Below are 26,373 nucleotides of genomic sequence, written 5' to 3'. Positions count from 1 at the left end.
CATATACTTAAAAAGAGGTGATACTTGAGATTGCCAATAATTCACATTATTGTTGTGAACTGCCCTGAGATCTGCAAAGGGCAGTATGCAAATTTAATAAATAATAAGCAATTAGCTGCAGAACTTACTGAGCATCCCACCCCTGCAAGAACCTTCATAAAAAGGAGTCTCTGTAAAAGTAATTTCAAACCTAAGAGTGAAGACTAGTGGAAGAATCTGATAAATCTACAGAATTGATAAATCATCATTAGCACAAAATTCAACTTGCAAGCACTCAACTATAACCCAACACATGACAGGACTAGTACATGATAAAGGCAATGTATATTTATTCACTTTACAAAGGAGGGCAGTATTTGGTTGCAACAGCTCCAATTATAGACAAATAACTGTACATTATACTGGTTAATGGCTCAAAACCTTTACCCAACCTTGCTCTCAAAAATTGTTCATACCACTTCAGTTTAATTGAACTAATGGCAACCCCTGTTCTGCCCCGAAGATTAAAAATTCCTAATAAATGTATACGCGTTGTGTTACATTATTCACAAGCATCTGCCCCCTCTTTTCATTTTTTTTTAATCCTTATCCTTCCAAAGATGGACTCTTGTCTCTGGGTCAGCATTAAACTTATATACAAGCTCAATTAAAATTAAGAGGTCAGGAACCACCAATGAACCTAATTTTCTTTTGTTTTTCTGAAGTACAAGAAAAGTGACTGATTTTACACACACACAGAGAGACACACATATAAAAAGTTTGGTTTCAAAAAGAAAATGCTTTGCTCAGCCTGATTGGCGTTGTACCACTGCCAAGGCCTAAGTAATTCGGTTATGAGCGAACGGACATGGGCGGAGAGAGAGAAGAGGAAGAACAATCAACATTAAGGTCTTACAAAAATATTTATTCTCTTCCAAAAAATGCAGCAAGGTGCCAACTGGAAAAGTACTTAACTAAAGAGGGCTAAGGTAGAAGTGGTCTTCATTCCGTCAGAATTTGGAACTGTTGAAACTGAGCTGCAACAAGTTTATCATCCAAAGAGCCTTGTTAAAACTATTTCATTCAAGATGCAAAATGAAATGTCCAGAAAATGGGGGGCAATCTTTGCCTACTATGTAGAAGAAAAATCTTTCACTGTGATCCCAGGAAGTATAGGACAGGCGGTAAAGGAATAAGAAGGCTGGCATTGTTACACATTCTGGGCTTGGAAATACAGTGTCCCAATATGCCATCACAGACGTTGGGGCCAAGTATCCCTTGTGTGTTGTAAGCGGTTTTCAGCATGGCAGTCCAGAAAGTTTTGGAGGCCAGTTAATAGGAGTTTTCGCCCCCTTTTAAAGCATATGCTATTCTTCTTCACTTTCATTTTCTGGATCCAAATCTGATTCCCCATTGATTTCTTTTTCTATAGCCATTTCTTGTTCGTCGCCTGAAAGTTCATCTCTTTCATCATTCTCATCGCTTTCCTCTTTCTCATCCTCTTCATCCCAGTTCTCCTGCAGGAGAAAGTGACAAGACACGTGACTACTGTGATCACTTTTAAGAGCCTGACCTCCAAGCGTGGGGAAAGGAACTAACTGGGAGCTTTTACTTACATCTGAATCATTTTCTCCAGCCATCTCATCATCCGAACCTTCCTCTGATGATTCTGTCAGGACAGAATGCACGAGGTTTGAGACAGACCTTTCTTCAAAGAGATACTAAGAGCGTGCACTACTATATGCTAAAAAACTCTTTCATTTAACCTATTGTTATATTAGTTGGGAAGATCCAAAGCAATTTTGCTGGCAGAAAAAAACAGGTTCAGTAGGGTTCAAAGTTTAACAGCAGTCCCCAAGCCCTCTTAAAGAAGACTAACAAGCTGGTTTCAGCCTGTAACATGGAAGCAAAAACCCCTTTATGCTTCTCATTTGGTTCTAACCCTCACCAAATCCTCTAGTCATTCAGGACCAGTAAACTAGCCAGCCAACTTCTAGAATTATTCTGACCAAACACTCTGGCACTACAATTAGGCAAGCTGCATGGTTAATAATGTTTTTAAATAGATATTTTATATATGCAAACATACACGCATACGAGTGAGATCGTGTTTTAATTATAATAATGTTTAATTGTTGTTGGGGGTTTTAGCTGCTTCTTTATTATCTGCAAGCCATCTTGAGTCCCCATCAGGTTAATCAATGACACCATTGTTTTTGATCTCTGGACTGCGGCAGTAGCGTTTCAATTTCTGATGGGATATATACATTTTATATAGATTTTATATAAAGCCTATATACATGCAGTCTTAAGGCTTTATATAACATCTCCTCCCCCTGTCTATACCATGTCACCTGTCCCCACTAGCCCAAACACCTGCATGTTCAAGGGGACACCTGAAAAGGGTCCCTACATGGTTATAATTGTATGCCTGGATGGAAACAGCCTTTTCAGATGTTTTGCTGAACTCATGAGTATAGGGGACTGGACATGCAATGCTGAACATGGGGCAGCAGGCTCAGTCCAACTCTTCCTTCCATGCAGAGACTAATACTGGAAGCAACTTTTGAGAGCCTGACATGAACACAGCAATAAAACTGATTCAACTATTTGAGGCTTATTTCAGCGATGTGGAATCATTCTCTTCCTTACCAATTGCGGTCTATAAGACCAAAATGCTACACGCACAAATCTAAATCTGAAACAAAGGGGCCATGGCCTTAACAGAGCCCATCTTGTTCCCTGATAGCTCCCAAGGCACCTCCACTTAAGTCCCTTTCCTTACCTTCTTCATACACCAGCTTTGCAGTCTGGTTGACATCAGGCACATCCTGAGTCTGTTCCAATGCAGCAACCTGAAAACAAATGTATGGCATTAACAGGGGCTGTAGCAATATTTTATAAAATGATGCCATTCTACCACATGTGTAGAACTTGCATTACTTCATAGAAAGTAAAATGAATTGCAATTAAAAAGCAGTGCTGCTCGGAGAGCTTGTTGTGTTCCTGTTGGATGAGAAAAGTTTACAATACAACTAAAAGCATGTGGATGTTTCAGACGGTTACATTAAATGTTTGCATCTCTAACACCGGATTCTACCCATATGCTCAGAAACACTTCTTGAAAATTGTAAGACTTAATGAATGCCAGAAAGTTATCCAGAATAGTATGTTATTGTAATATAAAAATAATCACACAGAGACATATACGTCTTTCAAAATATTTCCAAAGAAATATCCTCGTTTCTCTGTAATAGATCATGAGGAGCCTTCTGGCATCTGAAAGACTCAAAACGTTATTGTGGCAAAAACGTCCATGGGCTAGAACTCTGTTAGCTGCTCAGATGTATTCTTCACAGTAGACTGAACCAATACACTGCAGGATATATTGTCATCAAGATGACAATGTGGGATTTAGTTCTTAACTGCTTATGTCACGACTATTAGCTTTTAAGGAGCAACAGGACTGTGAGAAATACTGTACAGTACTATTAAAATCAATTATTACACCCAGGAGAGTATAAGCCATTATTCTTGTAAGATGTAACATCCCTCCATTCTTACATTCATAGTTTTCCTGTGCCCTACAACCCACTTCAACTCACCTGGGTGACAATAAGGTAGAGTTTCCCATGTAAGCGAGAGAGCTTCTGCAAAGTCTTCACTCTGCTCTCCATTAACTGATATAGCATTCCCAGCTGAGGGACCAGATCTGGCAACTGGGGAGAAGGAGAGGGAGAAAGCATTTGTCTCTTAACAAGATACATGGGAATAGTCAACATTTTATTATAACACCAAGCCAGCTGCAATATTATAAATATTAAATATAAATATTAAGTATACACATATACATAAGAGTGGTACATGGTTATCTCCCACTTTGATTACTGCAATATGCTCTATGTGGGGCTACCTTTGAAGGTGACTTGGAAACTACAATTAATACAGAATGCGGCAGCTAGACTGGTGTCTGGGAGCAGCCACTGGGACCATGTAACTCCTTGTCCTAAAATATCTACATTGGCTCCCAGTATGTTTCCGAACACAATTCAAAGTATCGGTGTTGACTTTTAAAGCCCTAAACGGCCTCATGCTCAGTATACCTGAAGGAGCGTCTCCACCCACATTGTTCAGCCCAGACACTGAGGTCCAGCTCTGAGGGCTTTCTTGGTAGTGACGCTCATCCTGTGGAATGCCTTCCCATCAGATGTCAAAGAGACAACCAATTACTGGGTCTCACCTACTGGAATATGGCCTTCTCTGTGGTGACTCCCCAGTTTTGAAATTCCATTCCATGGGCATGAGACCAGCAGCATCAGTAATGGTTTTCTCCCACGAAGCAAAAGTATTACAGGTACTAAGAATTAGTGTCCAATTCTTCCTTTCTCCCCACCTGATGTTAGATGATGGGCAGGTGGGCATATTTGGACCAAACAGGGAGGCCCAAATAGGCACACAGGTTGGATTAACACCACTAAGTTAATCAATGAGAGACACCATTGTTATTTGTCACTGGACTGCTGCAGTGGGGTTTCAATTTTTGAAGGTGTGGATCTGCCCATAGTCTCAATATCAGAACAATTCAGAACCATGGGCAGAGCTTCTGCTTGCATGCAATGGGGCTTAGCATTATGAATCAGTGAGCTTTGGGACAGGCAAAGAATTCAGGTCACACAAATGGGATCGTTGAAGCACAAAGCTGGGACAGAGGAGAGCGTTTAAGAGTACTTACTGTTGAAAGGTAAGATGCATGTATAGTTAAAACGGCCTTTAGCCATCGAACCATTTGTGAGGCGCTGGAAAACAAGGAGTAAAGAGAGTGACCTGCATTTACTGACATGGGTTAGAAAAACAATACAAAGCATGCTTCATATCTCAAGATGAAGAACCGAGCCCACTTCACAAAGGGATACAAATGAAGAAACTGTCAGAAATCATGATGTGCACAATGCACCATCTGTGTTAGCAGTATGGTTCACAGCAGTGGCATTTACATCAGCCCAAAGTGCAGCACGGCCTCGCTCACATTTCCCCCCCCCCCCAAAGCAGATGAGAGTGCACATAGAAAGCTACCTCAATGCAGAATTACGACCATCTAACCCAGAATCACCTGGCTCCCCAAGGGTGTCAGGCAAAGATCAACCAGGACAACTCTAAGTTATTATGACAGATTTAGCCATTCCGTCATCTTTAATAATTGATGAATTTGCAATAGCAATAACTATCAGTTTGCCCGAAAGATAAATAAATCAGATGCACATCTGTCTGTGGATGTCACCCAGCCATGCTGCATTCCTTTAAAATGGATACACACTCAAAATGCACATCTGGTGCTACTAACTGAACATTAATGCTCTTTTAAGCACCACTACTGCTGGATCGGGAGACTATAATTTATCACAGCCTAACAGAAAGATGTATCAGAGCTGTTATAAGAAACTTTCCTCCCTTTTAAATATTGATTAGTACAGTTTCAGATATTTTTATGATCATTAACTGCTGGTTATGTCTCCTTTGATAGTAACTCTTTTGCAGAATTATGTCATGTATGTTGACCTACGCCCTGAGTTGTGCTTTCACATTTTAATAAAGAAAAATATGTAATCTCTGCTTACCTATATGGGTGCCCTTGCAGCCTTTTTGTGAGCTAAAATGGAATAGAGAAAGCAGGCACAGCTATAACAAGACTGATATAAACAGTTTTCTTCAGTAAGGCAAATATAAATTCTCAAGTGTTCAAAACTTTGCTTCCAAATAGGTTTGTAACTCAGCTTTCTGTTCCATTTGCTATTTTATTCATCACCATCATAAAGTATTTTTATAGCACAGTTTTGTTACTGGAGCACAAACCCCCCCAGAAAACAGTGTACTACATGGCAAACCAGATTGCAAAACCTTATCTATCAACATCAGCTTATTAAAATATTGGTCCATTGGTTAAATGCTGGTTTCAGACTTGGTTTTTTTATTTTTAAAAAAAGGGCTGCACAAAGTGAGCCCTTGGTTTAACCAGTGACCATTCAGCAAGTTTGATTATAGTGTGATAACTCTGTTGAACACTGAGAAAGCAGAATGGAACTTGATATAAAATTCAAACTCATGCACTGCACTCATTTTTAACCACAAGTTACAACATAATGTGATGTTTCAGTGTTCAGCTGCCATCAGAATAAAAGCCAATGGGCAAATTCAAGACAACATGCTGTGGTTTGTGTACAAATCGGTTTGGTTTCTACACACAGCTGTTTACCAATCTGAACAGCAAAATATAATTTAAAGAGAAGCCTCCTGCAAACGAGCAGAGATGGTTCGTAGGGATGGGTTGTGCCAAACTGATTGCCATTTATTATCTGCAATTATGATCCCTAAGTCTCTTTCTTTATATGTAGTTCTAGTATTTACATGAAAACCAATAAAATTTGGATAGTCTGAGCAGCGTAACTTCTGTCAAGTAGCACAGCGGCAATATTCTCATCTGAATATGTCATGGTAGCCATTCCGCTTGGAATAATGCAATGAACTACATTCATTTGTGGTGAAATGCATTCTATGCAGATATTACTAAGGCACAGTGCTGTCTGTTTCCATTTTTCAGAACAACCATTTATTTCACTTCTGGTGCTGCATCAGGTTTTATGTGACAAGAAACTAACTTGTTTCCATAACTGGCTTTCAGCTTGACAAGGCACAGAATCTTGAGAACTAAAGGCCACCCCATTTCATATGAAAGAGCAATACCATTCCAGTTTATGACAAAGCTTGTGTCTGCCTTGCTTAAACTAAGACTCTGGTGTAATGTTGGTATTGTAGTGACTTATAATAAAATATTTTTTACCTCATGCAGCAGAGGAATGACAGAGTACACAGGCATTCTGGCTACTGTTTTCTTTATTATTGCTTCCTTCTTGGTTTGAAGCACTTTCTGTTAAAAGAGGGGAAAGCAAATCAGTGAAAGAACCATGTTACTAGCTTATGCTTGGCACCAAAAATGCCCTGAATCAGAAGCCAGTGTGGCATATTGAGTAGTGCACTGTAATTCAACTGGTAAAGCCAAAGTTCAAAGTCCCACTCATCAGATGGCCTTGGACTAGTCAGTCAGTCAGTCTCTCTCTCTCTCTCTCTCACACACACACACACACACACACCTCAGCTCATTTGGTAGAGCATGAGACTTAATCTCAGGGTCATGAATTCAAGCCCTATACAGGGCAGAAGGTTGGACTAGATGACCCTCGTGGTCCCTTCCAACTCTAAAATACTATGAATATAATACAAAAACAAAATGTTTCAACGTGGAGCGGTCATGCTCACTATTAAACTTGTCAGCCATGCTTTCCTCAACAACACTTGAGTTCCAGCCACCCTCCCACCAGGTTTTCAGTTCATTCCAAACAGCTACCGCATGAATGTACTTCCACTCACGCAACAGGACTTCACCTTCCCCTCTTCCCCCCAGGCACACCTCAAATCTGCTCCGGAGTATCTCCCAACTCTCCCGAGCAGATTTTGAGGGTGCACAAGGGAGAGTGGTCCCTTTGTGCAAGCGAAATTCCATTCTGCGTGTGCATAATACAGTACTGGATGAAACGCTATGACAGCATTATGTGATGACTGAGCAAAATTAGACCTCATTGGGCTTGTCCCCCCCCCCCAAAGATTTCTTTTGGTACTTCTGCAAATTTTGGGGTTCCCCAAGTTTACAGTCTCCTCCCCCCTCTTGAAAACATGTGCTACCATTTAAGCAACAGAATTCACAGAAGCAACATCAAAAATAGAGGGAACATGTGGAACATGCAACCCTGGGGTGTGGGTAGCCTGCTGCATGAACAGGCATGCAGTAACCAAAGCAAACCCCTCATTTAATTATTTCTATGCTACCATTCAGTAAAGCTTCCAGAGTGACTTACACATAAGCAATACATAAAACCTAATAAATAAAATAGTAAATGTGGCTATTTGGTACAAGAGGGAGTCTTCCCTAACCACAACGCTCTTTACACTTACATTTAGTATTTCAGGATCACTGCTTTCCAAACCCTGAACTAAAAGCACTGCAAAATTGTCCGTCTGTGGAAGGCCTCCCGTTGACTGTTTCATTTTCATCACATCAATATCCATTGCACCAAGGCGGTCTTCAATGCTCTCCTATACAGCAAGGAAAAGGTCATTCTTATTTGCACAGCAAGGGACACTACATACAGGACAATATCCCCATAATTAAGCTTTGTGGTGCTTTTTATGCCTCCCACCTATAAGCCAAATCCCTCTTCACAGCACTACAGTTGCATGTGGAAAGACCAGTCATTCATTAAGCTTAAGGACAGAACAAAATCAAGAGTTAATGGATGACCAGGAAAGTGGGGTATTCTTTATCAGTTTTTGCTTGGGGGTGGATGTTTGCTTGTGGTGGATGTTAATTCTTTGTATCTTTAGCTTGTATCTTATGATTTATGTGGAAATTGTTCGATTTGTTTGTGTCCTTTTTGATGTTTGCTTATTGTTTATGACTTTTTATGTTTGTAGTTACATATGTTTTTAAAATATATATATATTCTAAGCCATCCTTGGAAAGGCAGCATACAAATAAAATGATTTAGTTTCAATTCCCTGGGATGAACTTTTGACCACTTCATGTGAACCTCTGAACTGTTTGGTTAGAATAATCACTTAAAAACAAATAGCAATCACTTCCCCACCACCACCACAAAATATACACACAAAGCGTGTAGCTTCACAGGTATATATGCCATTGATATGGCATACTGGCCAAACACACTGTGCCTCAACACTGCCCCATGTGAACTGAGAATGTGCCCCAACACTGCCCCACAAATGTGTACACTATAAAGAAAAGCACTGTATTTGGCCTTCTTGTTGAGAAACCACAGGGATCCCAGAATACAACGTGAAAGTTAGTGTACTGAAGAAATATCTAAAGTGCATTCTCCTCCACAGTGTGTACTGTACAGTCATACATGATGATTGTGCTGTGCATTTATTCTAGGCCAAACATCAATTCACCTCTCTACCAGCTGCAGTAGACTTTCTTTTGGTCTCCATTTTCTCTCCACGAAATGAAGGTTTGATAGCTGCACTATGTCCAGGAAGTCCAGGCATTAGCGTTTTGACTTCTGAGTTGATAATGGGAGTTTTCACCTTTTAAAGAAGAAGAAAAGATATCTGCATTTGTACGAGTACAACTGCCCCCCATATTTTACACAGTAATTTTGATCTTGTTCAAATTTAATTTGCACAACAGATATTTCACTTGAAAGCAAAACTGTTCTTTTAAGAGAAAACATACCTGGCAGCTAGTTCATTATTTAAACAATTTAAACGGTAAGAAAAATAACAGAAACAAGATACTTACTAAGCAAACAGAACTGCAGGGTTAATACCTAGAATTTAAATTTTATGATCTTTAAAATGCACTTTTAAAAAAACTCCTCCTAATAACCTGTTGAAATCTCTTGTGCCTTAGGAACTGAAACCCATTATTGCTGGAATGGCAGAACAGCTAATGCCGCCATATGCCAGTTCTCAGTTTCCTCAGTTTTTTTGTTTTGTTTTTACACCTTTATTAGTGGCTTAAACTATACTGATTGCTAAGATTCAATGGGCAGCTGCTAGGGAAAGGCAAGCTCTCCAGTCCCTCCTCCCAGGAAGCATATTAAGAGGAGATACAAGGTAGGTAGACTGATCACTCCTTAAGGCATATATGTGGGTGGAGGGTATCAAAGGTCAGCAAAAGCATGACAATTTCCCATGGGATTTCCATTTGCATTCTTACAGCAAGACAGCAGAAGCTCAAATGGCCTTCCCACGTTTTCTTTTATTCTGCCTGTACTGAGACCTGTGGAAGTGTCTGTCCCCCCCACTTATGCAATTAAAATCCTTATGCACAACAGTGGGTCCGTGGGCCTTCTTTGAGTAGAACTTAATTGGGTACAACTTTTGAATGATATGGTTACTTTAACATGAATTTATTTGCAAGAAAAGTCTGCATTTTGGAAATCTGAGTTTTCGCCAAAGGTCATAAACTAAACCACTGGAACCATCCATGCTCAATTTGTACACGGATAAATAACAAAATAAGCAACAGCTAATAGCACCAGATGCATGACAAAAACAGAACTTACATATTTTCAGTAATTACAGGACAGTGCTCTATGCATGTCTACTCAGAAGTAAGCCACACTGATTTCCATGGTGCTTATTCCCAAAGATGATTAGATTGCAGCATAATTTTGGCTCATTAAGCAACACTCATTTGGCTCATTAAGTAACTATCCTGCTTACAATGAGTCTACTCTTTTGGTGTGCTTTGTTTGGATCCTAATTATAAGGGCTCCTAGAACAGAGAGGCATGCCCCTGTGAGATATACAAATTGCTTTTCATCTGTTAGGTATGCTCAGACAGCCAAGAGAAATGTGTCGTCATTGGAATTCAGCAAAAAGCGAAACCAAGATCAAAGTCATCACAGCATACCCGAGGACCCTTAAACTTTCCCTTCCTTTGTGGCTAGCGTTGCAGAAGAAGCCCTGTAAGTTCACTGTTAGAAAGCTTACATTTGCCCATCTATGCCAATATGCAAGTGGATAAACTATCAAGAAAGAAGAAGAGTTTGGATATGATCTCCCGCTTTATCACTACCCAAGGGAGTCTCAAATCTAACATCCTCCTTTCCCTTCCTCCCCCACAACAAACACTCTGTGAGGTGAGTGGGGCTGAGAGACTTCAGAGAAGTGTGACTAGCCCAAGGTCACCCAGCAGCTGCATGTGGAGGAGGGGAGACGCGAACCCGGTTCACTAGATTATGAGTCTACCGCTCTTAACCACTACACCACACTGGCTCTCTGATGACAAAACAGTTTTGTAGGCGCTGTTAAGACAACATAGACTCTTATCATGACTATACACACAGATCCCTCATTTTAAACATATGCATAGCAGAATTGAACTATGTGTGCCAGAGCAATTCTAATGGATGAAATGTATCTTAGGTTCAAATCATCTTCATAGACAAAAATGCCAGTGTATTTAAAAATACATTCTGGGATGCCATCATGCACTTGCCATTTATTTATTTTTTACTCTATATATTGTATCAAAGAAACCAACATCTCCATTATGAAAAGGATTACTTAAAAATAGATTTCAATCTTACCTTTGTCACAGCCATTTCTGTTTTAAGCATCAAGGTCTTCTGAATGTCTCTTACTAAGCACATATGTGACTCTGTAGTATTCACAGGCTACAACAGAGGGAGACACAAAAATAGATGTCAATACTTTCACAGGTCAGTAACAGTTTTTAGTCACAGTATCCAAGTAGTTTCAGTTACAGGGAAGACTCTTGAATGAAAGCTTTTTAGGTTGTCCACTTCCCCCAATCATGTAACCTATGTATAAACTAAGCTAACAAAGTTTTAATTGCAACTGAATTGCAAAAACAAGAGGCTATATGAACTTTTAATTAATGAATTTTTAATTATGAAGCAAAATCAAAGCTTTCCTGAAATACTACAAGGAGCATCAGATAAAACTCAGCATGAAATAGTAATAATCTCAACTTAGATTCAGATTTTGTATCAAGGCATCAACTTTTGAGTTTCAAAAAGACATCACATACCACTCTCTCAATGACAGGCTGTAAGGAGTTTCCATACATAAGTAGCAACGATTCCTTATCGGAACAAAATGCAGCTGCTAGAATAGGGATTGGCTTTGGCGTGGCATCACTTCCCTCTCCAGATGTTGCTACCTGGATTGTACATTTTGATGTCAATGGTTTTTTGCAGGAACTGCAAGGAAATAAGTCTGTTAAATATTATATTCTGCACACCTGTCTCCGCAGTTTTAAAATCTCTTCACAGTCAAACATGGGAGCAAGCCTCACAACCTTCCAAAGCTATTTTTTACTGCCAATCAATGCTCAAGCTCCATGATGAATGAAGTTAGGCATTAATCTGTATACAATCCTTCATAAAAAATTTTATCCCAGGTTGGTTTGCCTTGACAGAACCAACCAAAGACCATCAAGTGGCCAATCAAATTCTTTGTAGTATGCCATCAACGCAACTACCTTAGAGTTTGAAGGCTGTAGAAGAAGAGAAGAGGAGTTTGGATTTGATATCCTGCCTTTCACTCCCTTTAAGGAGTCTCAAAGCAGCTAACATTCTCCTTTCCCTTCCTCCCCCACAACAAACACTCTGTGAGATGAGTGGGGCTGAGAGACTTCAAAGAAGCCCAAGGTCACCCAGCAGCTGCATGTGGAGGAGCGGAGATGTGAACCTGGTTTCCCAGATTACAAGACTACCACTCTACAGAACTACAGGTACCATGTGCTAAGATGGCAAGGAGAATAAGCCTCAAGTTTGCCATTTTGCTGACAGGTTAACAAAGGCAAGTTATATTTGCCTAAAGTGATAATCAATTGCAAACCTGAGTGCCGCCCCCCCCCCTCAATTTCACAGTCCTCTGCCTCAGTCATTTAAAACAATTCAAAAAGTACAGCTGAAAGGACTTCTATTAAAGATCAAATTATAAGACAAACACAAATATTGTGCTTTATTAAAAAGAGTATTCAGTGTTTCAGATATATCCAAACTGAACCTTGCTGCCAACAAAGATTTGCCCCACTACTCTCTTCCACGCTTTGGTAACACACTATTGAAATAGAGATGTGTGTATGTTTAAATACCAACTTACCCATTCAAGACTTGTTCAAATAAGTGCAACTGTCCATCTCTGCATACAACTGCTAGTTTAACTGGCTAAAAAAAAAAAATACATCATCAGATCACAAAACAACTACCATATCAATAATTCAGATATGTTCTCTACTTCTATAAATGTGGTCAAATAGGTTAGTTGGTTAAAGTATAGTGCTGATAACGCAAAGGTTGCAGGTCGATCCCTGTATGGGGCAGCTGCATATTCCTGCATTGCAGGGGGTTGATCCTCAGGGTCCATTTCCAACTCTATGATTCTATGAAATGTTCATCAGACACATTTTCTATAAATACAACTTAATTATCGAAAATCACAAAGTTTATTTTTAATGGCTGCTTTTAAAGTTCTCCAATTATACAAAATAGATCCGTACTGAGCCAAAATAGTTTCTACCTAGTGGCATCAGAAAATCAATAGGTAAGTTACGGGACCGCCTCTCCTGGTATGCCCCACAGAGGAACCTACGGTCTGCAAATAAAAACATCCTGAAGGTCCCAGGCCACAGGGAGGTTAGGCTGGCCTCAACCAGAGCCAGGGCTTTCTCGGCTGCGGCTCCAATCTGGTGGAACGCTCTGTCACAAGAGACATCTTTCCGCAGGGCCTGCAAGACAGAGTTGTTCCACCAGGCCTTTGGTCAGGGCACAGCCTGACTCCCTCCTCTGGCAACCTGCACAGAATTTTGCTTAACGGTTGCCATCAATTTGATTTTAATTAATTTTTATAATGGAATGCTTTTAGAATGTTGGATTATTTGATTGTTGTTAGCCGCCCTGAGCCCGGCTTCGGCTGGGGAGGGCGGGATATAAATAAATTATTATTATTATTATTATTATTATTATTATTATTATTATTATTATTATTATTATTATTATTATTATTTCCTTACCTCCTCTTTGCTTTCTGACATTGTCAAGTCAATATGGATTGGCTCATCTGTAGCCATGAAACTCATTACAGCATTCCTTTCTTTCCTGTCTGATCTCACCTGCCTTGAGATATAATAGTGACAAAAATGAGGCAAAAATAACAAAACAATGACACCATAGTGTAACGTAAGCACATGCTCAGAGAACCCTGGAAATTCATTTCTGCAATGAACTGTGAAGGAGTAGAAGCCACGTTTTTCATTACATCTGTTCACAGCAACTATCCAAAATCCACATTTCTGATCATGGAGCTTTTTGTGTTTCTAAGTACATTTCATATTTTGGGGTACAAACTGACAACACTGATTGCTAGGGGGGAAGCTACATACCAAACATTGAGTAACCGGTCGTGCACTGCTCCAGATAAGAAATATAGCCCTGTAATTCCATCAAAGGGTTGATTTTCATTGGGAGGCCGTACTGTGATGAACATAAGAGTTGAAACTGCTGTAGCATGTCCTGTGAAATGCTAGAGAAGAAATTTTAGAAATGAAACCCAATTAAAAAATGTAAAAGATCTGTTCTACGCACCAGTTCTACCAAAATCAATGGCATTTTCTTACGAGAAAATGAATTTAGGATTAGGATGAAAGGCAAGTATTAAAGAAAACCACTTTTAAATCCAATAACAATGAGCTTATATGCATTGCAGCAGAAGTTGTAAGTCTTGTGTTTGGGATAAATGAAGAGGTAAACTGGTAACGATGTTCTTTATCCAAAAAAGAAATGATGAGCTTGAGCAAGTCATTTTAAGAATGCATTTCAGTACATTAGATCATTATCTCATGATGTTATTGCTTTCTATTTCTCCAATCATTATTCTTTCCATAAGAGTTAATCTATTCCATCTTTCTGTAGAGCTTCCCAGAAAGGTAATATAAAAAATGTCAGGTTCAACAATCAAAAAGGCTCCTTAGAATAGCAGGAAACCTATTACAAATTAGTTTTGCATAAGAATGCATTACAGTGTCTAGGGGTGGGAGGGACAGGCAGCGTGTCATTCTCATGTGCTCAAAGGTACTGTATTTCTGCACGTAACAGAATCGTTTTTCCAGAGTTAGTGGAAAAATAAGCACAGGGTAATCATTGGTCAGTGTGCTTCAAAAGAAACAAACTTCTAGGTCTGGGTATACCGTCATTTGATAAGGATATATCCAAATCTACCTTAGGAACTAAGACATAGCTAAGTGGGGAAAAAGGCTTCGAGCTCATCAGCTCAACAACATAAATTGTTGTGTTAGACTGGGAACCGCCTTAGAAAGCTTTAGACAAACTATTGTTGTATAAGGCAATCAACGGCTATTTTTCTCATCTCCTGCTTATAAACTTCCCATAGGTACCTGGTTGGTCTCTATGGGAAACAGAACCCTGGACAAGACAGGATTTTGGTCTACTCTAGCATTACACTTATGTTATGTTTAACTAAAAATCTAGAAAAGTGTGTGTGTGATGAGGCTGATGGAAGGAGACTTCCCTGCCCACTCTTTCCCATGGCAGCACACCAAAAAGACTCTTCCAAAGGTTGGGAGACCCCACATAATCAAGCAAATGTAACAGCTGAGATTGAGAGTAGACAAGAGTCTTCTTCTGGATCAAAGAGCCTTTTGTCTGCTTAGGGAAACCCCTGGACACAACTCTATGCTTTTCCATAATGCAGATGTAATTTGGTGAACAGGCTGCTGGCAGTGCTCAGACACAGCCAAGGAATCTCATGTCCTCATTCAACTGTCAGCCAGTAGAAACCACATTGACAGTATCATCACAGCAAACCTTCCAGCAAACCTCTATCTTAAATTATATTACTTAAACAGGATGAAGTGAAGCAACTCAGTTCACCATAAGAAGTTAGCAATCTTCCCTATGTTCTTATTTACCCCAAGTGAATACTTACTCTGTAGACTTCCTTGGTCTCCAGGTCCCACAATTTGATAGATCGACCAGCTGAAAGAAGCATCTTTCCATCAGGACTGATGCAGAGTGAGCTCACACTGCTGTTATCTCCTTTCCATTTGCTAGAAAGTTTGAGAAGAATGGGAAGAACAGTGAGCACAGCCCTGGCAAGAGTACGTACCATTGCAAAAAATAAAAGGAGGAGCATTTAAAATAATAGAATTCTGTAGCCTCAAAACATTTGTTTCAAGAGTGTTAATGTGCCATGGGAAGTGATTTGCAAGAAGTATTAAAATTACCAAAAAAACCAATTAAAAGCAAGTAATTAAAACATTTAAAAGCTCAAAACACATCAGCACCAATATATCTGGACAGGCTTGCCTAAACAAAAATATTTTAAGCAGGCATCAAAAAGAATACAGTGAAGGAACTTGCCTGGTATCAACAGGCAGGGAGTTCCAAAGTGTAGGTGCTGCCACAGTATCTTACAACTGTAGAATGAGTATTATGTGGCACCTGTAACACAACCAGGTCCACAGATCAAAGCAGTCGAGTGGACATGTATAAGGTATGGTAATCCTGAAAGTAAACTGGTCCCAAGCTGTTAAGGGTTTTATCTGACAATAGTATATATATTCTAAATATATAAATGTGCATATAGTTTTTCAGGGCTCATCAGAACTGTGCCAGCCCAGCCCACTCAAATATTGACCTCATTTGTAACAGCTTAAGAGACCTACACAACTGTACTCTGGGCATTTGTATGCTAACATATACAGCAACCTCCAATTTGCATGTGGGTTGCATCCCAAGTAATCGTGTGATGGTGAAGTGCGCATAAATCTGCCCCGCCCCCTTTTCTGGCCACTTCCAAGTTGTCATGATGCGCGGGTGCATGGCCACACATCAATTGGACTGGTTGTTGCCTGTATGCCAAATGCAACATGTAAATGTTAAGCTGAGCAGGGAAGGCAACACAATTATGTGTAAGGTCTGTAAATCTGCATTAGGCTTCCAGTATTCCAAATCATATATATTTTGGTTTAGCCATTCCTTGCAGAACCTCAATAACTTCAGAGAAGTCAGAAAAAAATAAGTGAGGAAGAAACATTCCCTTTTTTGCAAATGGACTTGATCAACACAGGAAGTCTCCTATTAAGTTTGCATGCTTTAATATTCAGAAAATGTGCTTTAATAACCAAAACAGATAAATAGACCTTGTGCTTTCTTCTGCCGCCCCCCTTTAAGAAACTTTAAAATGCTGAGCTTCTTCTGAATCCAGAAAATACTCCAAAAGACAGAGTTTAAATGCACCTATCTGAAATAAAGTCAGATTCACTCCTGTAATAACATCAGTAGTGATATTATCACTGTACAGCTATAAACACCTCCAGGCACCTGCAACATCTCATCTCTCATATACCTATGATTTTTATCTCATGTTCTCTACACTGAATGTGCTCCCTGATTACAACTAAAATAACTCACAAATAAATCCTTTTAGCAGCAAAACAACCTAGCGTCCACATAGCAGCCACCAATTTAATTGCTACATAAAGTAAAGGCCTTAAGCTCCCCAACTTGAATGAGAATTCTTACTGCACGCACATCATAATATAGAGGAAATAATTTGCTGCAGAAAATATGCCATTCCCCCCCCCCAAATGTCTTAAACCTCCATGTATGGCATCTACTCCAGCAATAAATTCTCTGTAGCTGTTTTGTGTTGTTTTTAAAACCAGACTCACCATTTCACTTTGCACGTCTGTGTGTTCCATTCCACAATGTGTTTGTCATCTGAACAGCTATATAAGCAGCCATTGCCCTGGTGCCACCGTACACAGTTTATTTTACGGTCATGACCACTCTAGATGAAAAGAAAAGGTTATTAGCAAGTAACATCACTTCCCTAGTGGGGTTAGATCAATCTCTGCTACCCTTCTGTGGCCACTTCAGTACTTTTCCAATAACATTTGTCACTGGGGTGCTTGTGGATTACTCTGTTCACACCCAGTAACTTAATGCTTAGGACAAACTTCTTCAGGACAAAGTAGTGGAAAACACATGGCTTTGTTAGCCAGGGTTGAACTAGACATAGTAGCAGCAGACAGACCATGTTTGAACACAGATGGATTGTTATTATTAGTAGTAGTAGCATCACTGTTGTCATTTGTTGTTGTTGCATTTATATCTCACCTTTTTCGCCAAGAAGCTCAAGGTGACAAACATGGTTCTCCCATTCCTAATTTACTCCCCACAATAACCCTGTGAGGCAGGTTAGATTGAGAAGCAGTTATCTGGGAAATGATATATAATGAAATGAAAAAGGTACTTAAATGTACTTTCCTTAAGAAACCAGAAGCCTTTCTCTTGGGCATTGTCGGCCAATTGGTGCCAAAGAAAGACAGAACTTTTTTTATGTATGCTACAACAGCAGCAAGAATACTCATCGCAAAGTATTGGAAGACACAAGATCTACCCACTTTGGAAGAATGGAAGATGAAGGTGATAGACTACATGGGACTGGCTGAAATGACTGGCAGAATCCGAGATCAGGGAAAAGAGACGGCGGAAGAAGATTGGAAGAAATTTAAGATCTATCTTAAGAGACATTGTAAAATTAATGAGTGTTAAAATGTTGCGGCTATAGAAGTAAGCGGATTACAGCTGTAAAGATTAGGTTAAAAGAAAAGAAAGGATTATAATTAGATTAAATTAAGGGTGAGGATTTGCTGAACTAAATATTTGAAATTGGAATGCAGAAAGGGGAGGTATGAGGAGGTCGGTGAAGTGAGGTTTAAGAGAATAAGGACTTGAAATTATATTTGTTTGTCTTTGTGTGTGTTGGTTTGTATTTTATAATTTGTGAAAACTCAATAAATATCTTTTTTAAAAAAAATAGATTGAGAAGCAGTTAATTTTCCTCATCCAACTACTGTCTCCATCCCAGGTAACGCCATGCCCAATGAAAAATCCTGTAGAGCCCAACAGCTTGCCACATTCTTCTGACTTTTTGGGTTGGTACTAATAAAGGTGCTATCTAAGAGTGGGCGTTGGAGGGGTTTTTTCCTCTCTTATGGACCAACATGACTATATCCTTGTTTTTAATTGTTTGAGTACCTCTTTCCTGAGCTGTCCCATAATCACTACATCTAGTCATATAAGAGATGTGTCCACTCTCTCATGCTCTTCTACTTTTCAAGTTCTCCCTGAATCATTTTAAGAAGGGGGCTCTAGAGCATTACCATAGATGATATGAGGATCTGCAGAAACACCTCTAGCAACTGGGCAGAAGATGCAGAATATGTACCATTTTCAAATGTGTCTTTAAAAATTGTACAATAAAAGCCACAGCAAGGAACTACAAACTGTGACTTCAAGTGCAACCCTAGGAAAACTGTGAAAAGTGGTGGGGCAGATTAAAACGAATAACAGGTAACATCAAATTACATCACATCATTGGCATGCAGGCAAAGATTGCTAGAAACAGCCCGGCAGGCCAAAGGTTCCCTATTATGGGTACCGGAACTTGCTTATTACTGACATATTGAGGAGGTATGAATATTTTATGCATTTGCATAACATTTCTTATCACCCTCCGAAATTTTTTACCTTTTGGTAACTGCAGCCCAGCGGAAATGCATGATGCAAGCCACTGACTTACTACCCAAATACCAGGGAATACTTCCAGAATATCAAGGAAGCGAAATTTGCCCATCTGTGTCATGAGACCCTTCTGGCATTTCAGCCTGCTTCTGGCTTAACTTGAATTATCCCCCCTTGAATTCTTTATACATCTTGCTATTCCTTTAAGTCCACTTACCCGGACACTAATATACATGTTAAAAAACCACAGGTCCACCAAGAGAGATCCTTCAGACACATTGTCATTTACCCAAATATTCTTCCCATCTTTTCAGTCACAGACAGGGAAGTACATTCTTTTAGAAAATCTAAATAAGTTACTTATGAAGGACTTTGTTAATTTCAAGTAAAATTCATATAAGCAGCACACTGTCAGAGCTGCATGAAATTTGGGTAATTTATTCTCTTATCCTGTCATGTATTTCACCAAAAACACAGGCATTTCAGGTTCCCATGACACCTTGCAAGTTTTACAAATTCCATTTCTAACTGCATCAATGCTTGAACCATTTTATGTGAGTTATGATTAAGTTAGTCTAATAAACCTAGGTTAAGAAAAATACAATTTGTTTTAGTCGTAGAAAAACATTGAATGTTGTTGCAAGTAATACTTACTAGTTTACTCTGTAATTCTCCTCTTATTGTGCTGTATAACAAAATGCTGCCAACTGCAGTACCAATAGCCAAAAGATCTAACTGTTCACCTGCTTCTGCAGCTTCAGATTTCCTCTTCTTTCTCTGGGGGCCTTCCTGTAAAGTGATCAAATGAAGACAGAAGAAATAGTCTGGTTGGCTATATTAAATTACAGTTTTACAGGCAAGGTCAGGGATAACCAATATTGTGCCCTCCAGGTGAAGCTGTAGTCCAGTTTGCATCTTTCCTGATCATACTGGGTTGGGCTAATGGGAGTTGCAGTTCAACACCTGGAGGGCTCCAGGTTTGCTATCCTTGGGCAAAACAAAACAAAGTTTATTCACACATTAAAGGGGATGAACTTAGAGCCTTAGTTGTATATTTCAAAGAAAATCCAGAACAAAACCAAGCTCCTGCTTTAAATGCTTTATTCCCCAAATGAGACAACCTATACTCAATATTAAGTATTGCCTTTATTCCAGTAACGGCCATATTCAAGAACAAGTTCAAAAGCACACATTTTGCTCTCTTTTTTCTCGTCTCCAAAACAAGCTAAAAATATTCTGCAAAATCTCTCTCCCAGCCACATAAAGAGGAAGGCATCATCTTCAATTTATTCATTTAAAAAGACTATGCCAAAAGTATGTTATTCACCTAAGGCTACAAAAAGAGCTAATATGAATTAACAGAAAATGTTGTTCTTAACTGCCACCTTTAAAAAATATTGGGCCATAACTCAAATCATTCCGATCCAGTTATGCTTTTATTAACTCAGGAGGATTGTCTCACTAAGTAAACAATGGACAACCATTTTTGCTATAGTTTCATTATTTTAACTGATTTTCTATCTTCCTTTTTCTTCCAGCAGCCTGTAGGAACCCCTCCTCTCTTTTTTAACTTGTTTCTCCGAATCTCTTTATTAATCCTCTCCCCCAGTGTGCTCTGCTCTCGCCATCCTCTTTGTAGTATGCATCTAGTCTTTCCTCTCTGCTTCAGTTCGCTCATAACACTAAGCCAAACCATGGCTTAGTGTGGTGTTTCCCAGAGAGGAAACTGTCGCTGCTGCATTCCTCTCCGAATTCTGCTGCCACCATGCTACCCAGGGTAAAGCCATGGTGTGACTTAGTTCATCATCCAAACCACAAGCTTGTAACCAATAACCAAGGATTTTCCCCCTTATTAAAAAAAAACAGCTTGCAATTTGCCTGGAATGAGACAAACCACAAATGTGAGTTTTGACAACATACTAAGCCAAACCATGCCATGGCTCTGGGCAGCACAGCAGCAGGACAAGGGCATGAGTGCAGCGGCTGTGGTCTCCTCACTGGGAATCCACATGCTCACACAGTAAGTCAAGATTTGGTTTAGTGTTACTTGCAAACTGGGTTTCACTCCTTGCCACCATGGATGTGAGCCCCACCCTCCATTACCCCCTCTCTTTTCTATTTCCCTGCCCAAAGGCTTCTGATGCCCTATTTGTTTATAATATTAAACCATTTTTTTTTCATTTTGTTCCACATAAATCGCAATTCTCTCCTCTCTGCTTTCAGTTTCTATTTTGCTGTTTCTCTGCAGGCCAGCTCCCCCGCTCCCAGACCAACATCTGCCTTCCAGGTTTGGCAGTAATGTTACTCAAGATTTTCACCCTTCCAACAAGTGACACCAGTGAAGGAGTCTCAGGCATAGGCAAGACACACAGCATGACTGGCAGGTGTCAGTCTGGACAATACTCTGAACTAGACCACCACACAAAGAGCATATTTGATTTCTCACCTATAAACTCACTAAGCTGATTCTCTCTGAACTGCTAGCATGAAAACCTGAAGTCTACTTTCTTAAACTTATTTTACGTTTGTACTGTTTTGAATTAAGCTCTGCACAAGCCACAAGAACAAACTTTGGTTTCTGGCACCTAAAGTAGAAAGGAGAACCAAAAGCATATACAAATCACTTATATGTCTGTACGTGTGTGTGTGTGTGTGTGTGTGTGTGTGTGTGTGTGTAAATTAACATCTACAACCACACTAAGCTTGTTGGACTACAAGTCCCATGATCCCTGACCACCGGCCATCCTAGTTGGGGCTGATTAATCCACAACATCTGGAGGGCCTAGGTTGACCATCTGTGACATAAATGGTCGTTTGCTTCCAAATCAGAATTGGAAACATTTACAGCTCAGCTTCTGATTCTGTTTTAGAATCTTACTACAACTCATACAAACCATTTTTGCCTGTTTCAGACACTGCAGTGAATCACAGTATGTCTGAATCAGGATGTGAGGAAAGGAATAAGAGAGTGTGGTCTGAGTATGTGTGTGTAGCTTTAACAATTGTATCAATTGCTACAATAATTTCATTTAATACAAAAAAAAACCCACCTACACACAAAACTCTCCACTAAGTAAATATACCTTTCCACACATAAATTCAGATTGGTCAACAAATTTAGTAAGCATTTGGGTTCTTAATTTTAAGGTTACAAGTAAATCATATTGAATGAAGTACTGATTTCAAAAGCCAACACTGTGAGTTTTAGAGATGTTAAGGCTTTTTGGAATCAATGTTATCTAAACAGTTACATTTCTTTCTCTCTGCAGACCACTGGTTTTTTTACAGGTCTCAAATTTCAGCACAAAGAAGCAATACAGTATTAAGATCTCGGGGGGTGGGGGGCTTACTCCTGTTCAAACTGGGCATGGACAGAAGGAAGAAAGTACCCTGAAATATAGACTGCCCAGGTTGCGTTGAATGCTGCCAGGAAATCTGCTTTCTGTTTTATACTCATCTCCAGGAAATTCTTAGTCTTGGTAGCAAGCCTTCCCTCTCAAAAATGTGTAGCCCTTTTTAATACATTAAAAGGTGTTGAGAAATGTGTGGTGTTACAATATATAGATAAGCTTCATGTGAACAGAGGTGTTTTGGCACATGAATTATTCTGATCAAGAATACAGTCCTACGCTGGAAGTTGAACGGAATCTGTTCCGGAAACGCATTCGACTTCCAAAACGCTCAGAAACCAAAGTACGGCTTCTGATTGGCTGCAGGGTGCAGCCAATCAATCGGAAGCCCCGTTGGATGTTTGGGTTCCAAAGAACATTCACAAACAGGAACACTCACTTCCAGGTTTGCAGTGTTTGGGAGCCAAAACGTCCAAGTACCAAGGCGTTCGGAATCCAAGATACAACTGTAATGATTTTTATGTATTATTAAATCACATGAGCAACATGAAGAAAGGGTCAAAAAAAAAAAAATCCTTCCAGTAGCACCTTAAAGACCAACTAAGTTAGTTCTTGGTATGAGCTTTCGTGTGCATGCACACTTCTTCAGATACACATCTGAAGAAGTGTGTATCTGAAGAAGTGTGCATGCACACGAAAGCTCATACCAAGAACTAACTTAGTTGGTCTTTAAGGTGCTACTGGAAGGAATTTTTTTTATTTTGACTATGGCAGACCAACACGGCTACCTATCTACTACATGAAGAAAGGGTGTTTTAGTTCTGCAACATTTAAAACAGAATTGGCTAACAAATGTGCCTATGGAAACAAAGTTTATGTCTGTACTCTACACTGACTTATATGTGACCATAGGAAAAAACGTGCACTAAATTTCTTCTTTCAAAATCGCACTCCCACTTGCTACAAGACTAGCAGTAACTTTGCTGCATTCCTTGGAAAACCAAGATAAAAAGGAAACCCTTCTAAGTTTGTGAATGATGTGGTGATATTGAAAAGGCTGCCTCTATTTATTTGTTCACATATCAGATTTAGTACAAAGAGCTCACAAGGCCACTGTTCCACTGGGATCAATACTGAGCAACTGATGGACTGTGCAGAAAATATCTGAACTAACAGAAAAAGCAGGTTATAAATAAAATAGTAAATTAGGACACCAAGGCTACATTCTATACACATTTAATAGGACTTACATTTGAATAAACAGGGATGGGATTTTGCTGAAAAACACCCATGTGCCAAATGAGGACAACTGTTGCAGCACAAGGCTATAGCCTTCAAAAGCAACCTTTGAAACAATCCTTACAACAACCCTGTGAGGTAGGTTAAGAGGCTGTGACTGGCCAAGGTCCCCCCTGTGAGCTTCAAGACTGAATGGGGATTTGAACCCTGATCTCCTAAGTCCTAATCTGACACTTTAACTACTACACCACACTGGCTTCCTAGAGTACTTCTGCTATGGGGCAGCTATATAAATTAGGTAGGTAAATAAATAAATATGGGGAAAGCAAAACGTCAGAGAAGGATCTGAAATATTTTCCTTGAAGCATGAATTTGTCTTATTCTGGATTGTTTTGAGATTTGAGACTTTTTTCATTTAAAACATAAAGCGGTATAGGAATGAAAATATTAGTAAGAAATCTCATTGCCAAAAAAGGTACCTAGACATTCTGTTGTGGCAACTGTAACCTAGGTTTAAGGTGCCATTTGGCAATTAGCTTCTATATCTCTTACACGGCTCCCTTGCCATTTATCCTTACTCTCACTAAAGAAATTGAGATGTACAGGAACTAGTTTGACACCCCTACAGTGATCACCCACTGGAGTGAATTCATTTGCACAGGATGAAGTAAAGGGGTGCACTGAAGAACATAACCGGGGGGGGGGGGGCTGCCCCACATGCTCTGTTACCAGCTATCAAGGATGCAGCCCACTCCTAACTTGATCTGACGGGTGGGGATTTATTTCTTAGTATCACTTGAGTGGAATAGCATTATGGAGACTGGCTTCCTATACACAGAGAGGGAGAAACTTACACACACCACCCAAGGCTGAGTCCTCAGCATCATCTCTGGACTCAGGAATTGGATTAGGAAAGGGGAGGGGGGCCATATTTCAGTAGTACCACTACTTGCTTTTTTATGCAAACCACCCCAAATTCAGCCCTCCTGTGTGAAACCTGAAAAGCTACTATACTCCCAGAGAGTGCAGATGATAGGGTTTTTTTTAATGGAATAAAGTAGCTCCCTGAGTTCCTAACTTGAGATCTTGTTTAGAGCTTGGGGGGTGGGAGGGAGAACGACCACCCAGGGCTTCTTTACAGACCGAGGCTAGGCTACCTAGTCAAGGCCAGGATGCGGTTTCGCCCTGGTGGCGCAGATTCCACTCGCACGGGGCGCAAACTCCTCTCTGCCAGCCACCATGCGACGGCCTCGGGGCGGAGCCACAGCGGAACACATGTGCTGCAGCTGCGGCCCAAGGGAGCCCTGGTGGTGGTGGACGGGGCCCGCTAGAGCAGAAATCCTCAAACCCCCCCCAAAAAAAAAGAATCGGGGAAAGAGGAGGACCCCCCCCCACTCACCCCCTATTGCAAAACCACTACACCCCCTACGAGGCCAGGCCAGAAAGCCCTGCTTTTTCCTCCTGGGCACCCGAGGCCCAGCCGCACGTGAGGAAGAAGCAAGGCTCGCTGCTGCTTCGGTTTTTTTCTGGGGGGGGGAGAGGCCTCCACTTTCCTGCCTCCCCCCCCCTCGTCCCCCCCCTGCATAGACTGACAGGCTCCCTCCCGTCGGGGGAGGCGAAGGAGGCCCAGACTTCCCTTCCCGTCCCGCTCCGACCCCCTTCAGCCCCGGGGAGACGGGGATACCTTGCTGGGCGGCGGGCGGCCTCCTCCTCCTGCTCCTGGCGGCGCCCAGGCCAGGCAGGTGCAGGCGGCGCTGAGGTGGGCAGAGGGCACGTACTCGTGATGCAGGCGGCTGCTGCCCGTCTCCCACACGCGGAGCCGCCCGTCGGGCCCCGACAGAGCCACCAAGCGCCGCCCGCCGGGGGAGAAGGCGCACGGGGCTGCCGCCGCGAAGACCGGCAGCGCGCCGGTGGGGGCCGCCGCCGCCGCCACGGCCGAGGCCTCTTCTCTCGAGCATGCTCCTGCCGCTGACGCCGACGCCATGGCGCTCGCTCGCTCGCTCCCGCACTCGAGGCCCGGCCCTCTCTGCTCCCAGCAGGCAAGCGGGCGGCCCCGCGGCAGCCACGTGGTCCGGAACCCCCCCCCTTCCTCCCCGCGCAGGCGCGCTAGCCTCAGCCTGCCTAGCGCGTCTCGGTCGCGCTGACGGGGTGCAAGGCGTCTCCTCTTGCCCGGAGAAGCGCGCGCGCAGGCAGGAAAGCAGAGAGAGGCAGGCAGGGGCTTCGCTCAGTCGGTCGAGGGGCGGGCACAGTGGCTCGTCTCCTCCAGCGTCTGTGTGGTTCATAGCTGTCCACTTTCCCCTTTTCTTGCAAGGAATCCTATTCGGAATAAGGGAATTTCCCTTAAAAAAAGGGAAACGTTGACAGCTCTGGTGTGGTTTGCTCGCAAGCCCGTGGGGATCCACAGCAGGATCTGCAACGCGGGATCCAATGCTTAGGAGTTGAGCTTGGGAAGCAACTAGTTGTCATGTTTGGCACGCCGCTATTCTGTCATAGCGGCCCTTGAGGCACTTCGTCGTCTCCACCCAGTTATTAAAAAAAAAAAATCATCATCATCATACCGGTTACGCGCCGGCAATGTGGAACAAAGGAAAGCTAGGCGATCGCTATGGCTGACTTGAAGCTGCAACCCGGGAGTAAGCCTCAGTGAA

General features: G+C 41.2%; 1 protein-coding gene and 1 long non-coding RNA gene across 2 annotated transcripts; both read right to left on the bottom strand.

Annotated features, from left to right (window-relative positions):
* Positions 1-312: 312 nt before the first annotated feature.
* Positions 313-25,724, bottom strand: WDR43 (WD repeat domain 43). The gene is made up of 18 exons (XM_081186951.1): positions 25,410-25,724; positions 19,791-19,925; positions 17,279-17,397; positions 15,532-15,652; positions 13,970-14,109; positions 13,601-13,703; positions 12,691-12,755; positions 11,612-11,783; positions 11,148-11,234; positions 9,001-9,135; positions 7,984-8,124; positions 6,815-6,901; positions 5,595-5,626; positions 4,712-4,775; positions 3,585-3,698; positions 2,765-2,834; positions 1,596-1,648; positions 313-1,496 (listed from the first exon to the last, which is right to left on the bottom strand). The coding sequence occupies exons 1-18, from the start codon at positions 25,707-25,709 to the stop codon at positions 1,347-1,349; spliced, it is 2,088 nt and encodes a 695-aa protein (XP_081043077.1). The 5' UTR covers positions 25,710-25,724; the 3' UTR covers positions 313-1,346.
* LOC308583179 lies at positions 5,016-5,588 on the bottom strand. The gene is made up of 2 exons (XR_014006109.1): positions 5,305-5,588; positions 5,016-5,274 (listed from the first exon to the last, which is right to left on the bottom strand). It is a non-coding gene; the product is annotated as an uncharacterized lncRNA (long non-coding RNA).
* Positions 25,725-26,373: the final 649 nt, after the last annotated feature.

The sequence above is a fragment of the Podarcis bocagei genome, assembly GCF_964188305.1.
Source record: "Podarcis bocagei genome assembly, chromosome: 3".
Taxonomy (NCBI): Eukaryota; Metazoa; Chordata; class Lepidosauria; order Squamata; family Lacertidae; genus Podarcis; species Podarcis bocagei.
The sequence above is the reverse complement of the archived record's forward strand: the minus strand, read 5'-3'. Positions and strand labels throughout refer to the sequence as shown.